The following is a 6,746-nucleotide window of genomic DNA, read 5'->3' on the forward strand; positions in this document are numbered from 1 at the left end:
CTTTGCGTGGCTCTGAGTCCATTTCTTGCCGTGGGCAGGTTACAGATGCGCCGTCCCGGGAAGGGCAGCTCTCGGAGCCGGAGAACGAGTCGCCCAAGGCCGACAGCGACGTCTTCCTCATCAGAGCGCAAGGGTTCCCCTTCTCCTGCACCGAGGAAGACGTGCTCACCTTTTTCGATAGTACGGGAGGTCGTTTTGCTGCCTAACTGCGCTGTGGCAATACTGAACCTGGCGGTTGGTGATTGCTTGAAAGAAAACTCAGACACAGTTAGCCAGAGGAAGAGAAGGTTTTGCTCTTGTTGCAAAATTATTCATCATTTACCCAGACAAAACATATCATCAACTTCAAACTGCTAGACAATAACCAGAAACTCATCCTTATGGCATTTTATATGTAGTGGAGCAAGCCTCTCCGTCCTTAGTGATTCCTCAATAAAGGCAATCCAATACAAAACCAGTTCCTTAAAAGCCATTTAAAAGCCATTGGCTTTTTCCCAACTCCCCACTTTTAAACAAACTGAGAGGTTTTTACTTACTAGTTTAGATGCCCTCTGATCCAAACTGATAGGCTCGTGCATAGCTCTGAAGGGCTGGGCCCTCCATACTGCAATACTGTGATGCGTCCTTCCAGAGTGGACTAGATGGTCAGAGACAAGTTTTTAAACCATTTAATAACCTGCCAAACTAAATTAAGTCAATTTAAAGTCTGTGGGGAAAGAAACATAGACCAGGCAAAGCTATCGAGGCTGAAACGCTACAGCATTTGTTACTGATTTCACATAACTCCGAAACAAATTTAGAAACATTAACATATATTCTCCAGCTATAGAGCTGTGGAACCTCATGGATGTCAAATAGTTGCCTTCCCTGCGGTAAGCATTGTGGATTCAAGTTTAGGTTAGAAGTAGTTTCCTATCCTTTGTTTCAAGACAGTCTTTGCACTGCTGAGGGGGGACAGCACTACACAGAATATTTGGTTTTCACCTGTGACCAGAAGACTCCCATGTTTGATCCAGCTGCGTATGTTTCTGTATCGTGTGTTCCTTGATTTCTAGACTGTAGAATTCGAAACCGTGAGAACGGCATACACTTCCTCTTAAACAGGGATGGGAGACGCAGAGGGGATGCCTTGATTGAGCTGGAGTCCAAAGCAGACGTCCAGAGAGCCTTGGAAAAGCACCTGAGGTACATGGGCCCACGCTACGTGAAAGGTGGGTTTGAAGCAGCACAACTTAACTCTGGGGAAAAAAAACCTCGCGATAAAGAGAATAAAAGAGGGCAGCTTGGGGAAGCGCAGCATGGTGGCCAACAAGCCACCATTAAGTCAAAAAGGCTGGAACAGCCAAGTGGCTTGTGCAGCCAAGGGCACCATTGCAGGACCTTACAGTATGGGATGTGTGTTAGAAACACAGTGAAGTTTCCTGGGGGGTGAAAGCTGCCTTGAAAAGATGCCTGTGGAGCACCACCTTCTGAGTAACATGAGGGAAAACCTGTTTTGTGCCTGTATTCCCTGCAGTTTTTGAAGTGCACGACAGTGATGTCGAGGGCTTACTACAAAACCTGCGGGATGAGTCGCAAGCCATAAACGATGGAGTTGTACTACTCAGAGGCCTTCCATTCAGCTCCACTGAGGAGGATATCATGAATTTTTTTTCAGGTAATTCAGCCTATTCCGTGCTCTTACAGTACAAGAGATTTCATTGCCCACGTGGATGCTGAACTACACTGCTGTTCCTCTGGGTGAGGAAAGCAAAAGTACTTGCAGCCTTTAACACCTTAAAGGGTCTAAGGAGTTGCTGTCCCCCCACAGCTGGCACTAACTAAGGCTTACTCAGCAAGCTTTTAGCTGTGAGGTTTTCTTGCACCCTTGACTTTTTGCACCTTTTCGGGGGGGGTCAGGGGAAGGAAAAAGATAAAGCTAGATCCCATCACTTGCAATTGGGCTACCAGCAGTGCGTAATATGGCAAAGTTAAGAGAAACAAAAATGTGATAGCAACACTACAAGAGAGAGCAGCATGGGTATCACAGCTGTGTCATCATCACAGATGCCACTTAAAGCTATTAAGAGCAGTTAGAGGTTTTTTATGACTGGCTCATTACATCAGTTCTCAGCTGAACAACTGTTTTTGCACACACACCCTCGTGTCCCACACCCAGGGCTACAGCAATCCAGGTGCTGCTGCCTGCCTTCGTTAGGAAAGAAGCCCTTGTAGGTTTTGCAAAATAAACGGACTTGAGGTAAAGTTTGTAAACTAAACCAGCAGCAATTCTTTCCCACAGCTTGTTCCGCTCCACCAAGGCAAGCACACAGCCCTGTAGCTCAAGGCTAGTGTTACTAAGGCTCAAAAAAACCAAAAGCAAAGGCCACCATTAGTAAATTTCTCAACTGAGAACCAGCAGTTTGCTGTGTTTGAAGCCATCTAGTAGCACAGTTACCACCACAAGATAACTAGAGCAGCATTGTGGAGCAAGTATTTCCATTTTCTCAGGAGTTCAGGAAAGTAACAGGGTGCAAAGACATACTCAAAAGCATTCTTGAAAAAACAAACCAAAAACTAATAGCTGAGCCCCGCCCAGTGTGTATTCTCTTTCATGTCAGATAGAGCTACTTCCCGGATTACAGGCCCCCCGAGAAAATACTGGAACAGCCCAAAAGGTTAAATTCAGTGAATTCAGACTGGGTTTTAAATGAGATGGGAAAGAAATACTATAATATGACAGGTCAGGGAGTATTTATGGCCTGGATGTCCTTGTTATCTAGAACTTGGATTGACTTCTTATTTTCATAGTTACTTGAAGCCCCAACTCAACACATGATTGGTAATTCAGCCTTCTGTGAAAACTAACTTAGACAAAGCAAATAAATTGGAGTTGGAAAGAAAGGCATGTAGGCCAGCATGAGCCGTTGTTTCAGAACTGTTTAACTGGCCAAGTAGCTTATGAAAAAAAACAAACAAAAACCACCAAAAAGAAGAGGAAAAAGATTTCTCCCTGTGCTATGGAACGAGTTCCTACCTGGGTAAAACGCCTTTTTCTCTCTTCCCTTGCATAGGTTTGAGAATAACAGACATAGTTTTTATTTACCGGGGAGAAAGAAGAACAGGAGAAGCTTTTGTGCAGTTTGCAGTCCCTGAAATGGCAGCGAAGGCCTTGTTACAGCACCGAGAATACATGGGCAGCCGGTAGGTGCTTGGCTGGGTTTGGGAGGGTGGGGCAGCCTGGCTGAAGCTTACTGTGTGACACAGCTTGCTTCTGCCCAGGTCGAACAGCTGATCGTCAGCCATCCCATGCTTCCTGTGTAATTATTATTGTTCAGGAAGCTTTTGCCTTTGTTACCTTTAAAGCCTAGAGCTCAGAGTTCAGATGAAGATGCCAATACAAATCATTGTTAAGTTTCTCTCATAGTAGTGTCAAACTAGCATCATGGCTAAAACCAGGTAGGTTATGATAGTTGTGTAACCCAACTGTTGCCTCCTCTGCCAATGTCTCCTTTAAAACTTTGACAAAAACAAACAAACAAAAAAGTTTTTTGTGGGCTTCTCTGCACTCCAGGGACACTTTTTTTCAGCACTTAATCATTTGGGGGAATTGGGGAACCTCTCAGTTTCTCTTAAGTATTCCTGAAGGCATTTGCTTCCTCAGGCAAATTCAGCGTAGCACTGAGAGCAAGTAACACTGGGTACACACAACCTGCCTGGTCACAAGTGCACCGAGATCTCAGGCCCTCTGCAGAACTTTCCCCCTGCCAAACCTCCACCCGTGTTCCTGGTGCTTTCTGCAGTTTTGGCAACCTTCACCCTTCCTCTCAGCCCAGCACTAGGCACAGCCAGGGTCTCCACACAACAAGGACACAGTGCAAAGCACAAATTACCTCTCGCCCTCGGCTTGCCGATACCACATTGGCTACTGGCCCACAGCAGGCAACTCTCAGCTCCTCCAGTGGCCACATCCACCAGAGCTCTTCTTCCTCAAGAAACCATATTTGAGGGTTCCCCTCCAAAACACCCCTCCAGCTCTGACCACTTTCCCCACCTGCTTCCTACTTCCTGTCTTTTATTTCCTTACTCCTTCCTCCTGCTCTGCATTTCATGCTTGTCTCCCCCACCCATATTAAAAGAAAACAGCTGTTCTGTAGGTGTGCCCAGTAATTAACTAACAGCCCGCCCTGCTCACCAGGAGAGATTAACTAACTCTCAGTTTACCACGAATTTTTCTTTTGTCACAGTTGAACAACAGCTGATCCGATTCGCCCCCCTGAGCTCGTGCAGCCGTGTTTCTGTGCCATGAGCCACCTTTCCAAACCCTCTGTCAGCCTGTGCTCAGTCATCCTTCCCGGCCTGTCCGTTTTATCCAGAAGTGCCCTTGAGCACCCCACGGGCCCAAGCGTAGGTGCATGGGGTTGAGCTGTCCGTTCCGTTGGCCTTTATGTGGGGTGACTTCCCTTACTCTGGCTGCTGTCCTCCAGGAGGGAGGAAGGCCTCCTCCCTGGGTTGTCCGTATTACCCTTTTCATCACATTACTCCTTCCGTGCCATGGGGATCACCAGTTTCACTGCTCCTTACATCTGGGTGAGGCCACGCTGGTACTGCCGCCACCTCTCTGAAATAACGAGCACAGGCAGCTCCGAGTTCAGGGGTTCCGGGCTGGGCAGCTAGAAGCTCAAGGCATTATAATTTTCTACTGAGAATAAACCTGCAGGTACAGGGGAATGTGGTGGGGTTTTTTTTCCTCTCTTTGTGTGGTGTAAGTGGGATCTTCATAAGAGTCCCTCAATGTAGTGTATGTCTTGATGTATCACGCCCACAACTTGCACTTACACCCTGTTGGGTTTTATCCCCTCAGTTCCATAACCGTAAGTAAAAAAATCTTAGGACTCCACGCAAGTGGAACAAAATCTTGTGCATCCTCTGTGTCTGCCTCCTTTGGTAATCTCTTTTGGGCTCAGGTGGGGTTTTAATTTGGGGTTTGTAGAAATTGGGAAGTGCAGGAACTGTTGCTTGCTGTTCTGTGGCTCTCAAGCCCCGTGCGTGAGCAAGGCTGAGATAAGGAGAAAGTCCTGAAGGTACTTTCTCAGGTTCTTAGTGGAGGTGCCAGAGGTGTGATGTCATCTTTTCCTTTGAATTCTAGATACATAGAAGTGTACCTAAGCAGAAAACATCATATGCAAAAGCACATGCCTTATGACAGGCAGATGGTGACCTACCCCAAAGTGAGAAAAGAACAGGAATCTATTTATGAAGAAAGAAGATTGAGCAATGCAGGAGGTGCCGATGCTGAAACAGAAAATAGTGAGTCTATCCCTGTCATGCGTGTTCTTTGAAGGCCCTTCATTTTATGAAGGTGTGCCGTGAGCACAGCCCGCTGTGGCTGCCGTTTTCATGTGAGGGAGGTGGTCATCACCAGCATTAATGATGGGTTGGTTTGGTTTTTTTTCCTTAATTCCACAGAATTCTGCAGGGAAGGAACAGAAAGCTCCAGGAATGTTTCAGAATCCAGGAATGTCTCGTCACCGCTGCATTTTGTCCACATGAGGGGTTTTCCTACCCAAGCCAGTGCCCAAGACATTATAAATGTGAGGAACGGTAAAACTGTGAATGAAATTCAATTGTCCTTACAAATGTGAACCATTGATTAATTGGTACAGATGAAGTGACTTCAGTTTTTTAATTTATGTGTGTCTGTGTTAGTCCTCAGTGCTGTCTGGCCTCAGGCTGAATGTCCTTGGAAACCTGACCTTGCTGAGGGTTGCAGGCTCCCTCCCCAGGGTGGCCGTGGCCTCACAGGCACAACAGCGTTTCACTCACCTCCATAAATAAGAAGGGATTAAAGCTTGCTTCACTGTCGTTAACATCTGCCACTGTGACTCAGGTGGCTGTTCATCAGTGTAACTGGGCTTCGGCGTCGCTGATAGTACAAAAACGAGCTTTAGAATCGTCTAAATTTCAATTTTACTTCAAAATATCAATTTTACTTATTACTAGTGTACAGCATCAGAGAGTGACTGTAGCTCACTTAGTGACTTGAATGAATGTGAGCTGTGTGAGGATTTTTGCCCCTGTCAGGAATTAGGAGACTTTTGCTACTCAGGAGCTCAGACCTCACCCCAGCTGACAGCTCTTACGCATAAAAACATCAGGTTTCTCTGTGACACAGTGCGTTACTGTTCTGTTGTTTCTTTCTCACCAAATTCTCCCGTTTGTTTCCCTCCTTCTCAGTTTTTTGCTCCACTGAAGCCCACAAGGATCACGGTGGAATACGACTCCCAAGGAGACGCCACCGGAGAAGCGGATGTGCATTTTGAGAGCCATGAGGACGCCGCCGCCGCAATGGCGAAGGACGGGTCACAGCTGCGTAAGTGAAGTGTAGGGCATCGCACTCCGCGGGGAGTTTAGCCCAGCTTGTCAAGCTGCTGCTAACACCCTGTGCGACAGCATCAGTTGAAATGTAGTTTTCCAGCTTACCCTCTAATATGACATTGGTTTTGCACAAAACACAAAAAAAAGAAAATACAACACATTGAAGTGACACTGAACACGGATTGTCTCTCTCAAATTGTTCCCCAGAGTGCAGCGCCATTGAATTATTCCTGAATGAACACCCGAAGGCAAAAGAAAACTGCTAGTGACAGTGGCACGGGCTCAGGTTTGGTAAGCGCGTGTTTCTCTGACGTTCGGTTTTTTAGCAACGTGGGCCTCAGGCTTCCTGGTTCTAATACTTTGGACTTCAACTAGCTCAGAGGCTGCCA

The 6,746-nt window shown here is 46.6% G+C and overlaps 1 protein-coding gene across 1 annotated transcript; it reads left to right on the forward strand.

The window, feature by feature from the left end:
- Positions 1-45: 45 nt before the first annotated feature.
- Positions 46-6,360, forward strand: GRSF1 (G-rich RNA sequence binding factor 1; the record flags this gene model as incomplete). The annotated part of the gene is made up of 7 exons (XM_009876842.1): positions 46-180; positions 1,056-1,211; positions 1,517-1,657; positions 3,054-3,183; positions 5,129-5,289; positions 5,449-5,573; positions 6,217-6,360. Coding segments are annotated over 7 exons (992 nt in total), but the record flags the coding sequence as incomplete, so codon positions are not given.
- Positions 6,361-6,746: the final 386 nt, after the last annotated feature.

The sequence above is a fragment of the Apaloderma vittatum genome, unplaced genomic scaffold (assembly GCF_000703405.1).
Source record: "Apaloderma vittatum isolate BGI_N311 unplaced genomic scaffold, ASM70340v1 Scaffold21359, whole genome shotgun sequence".
NCBI lineage: Eukaryota > Metazoa > Chordata > Aves > Trogoniformes > Trogonidae > Apaloderma > Apaloderma vittatum.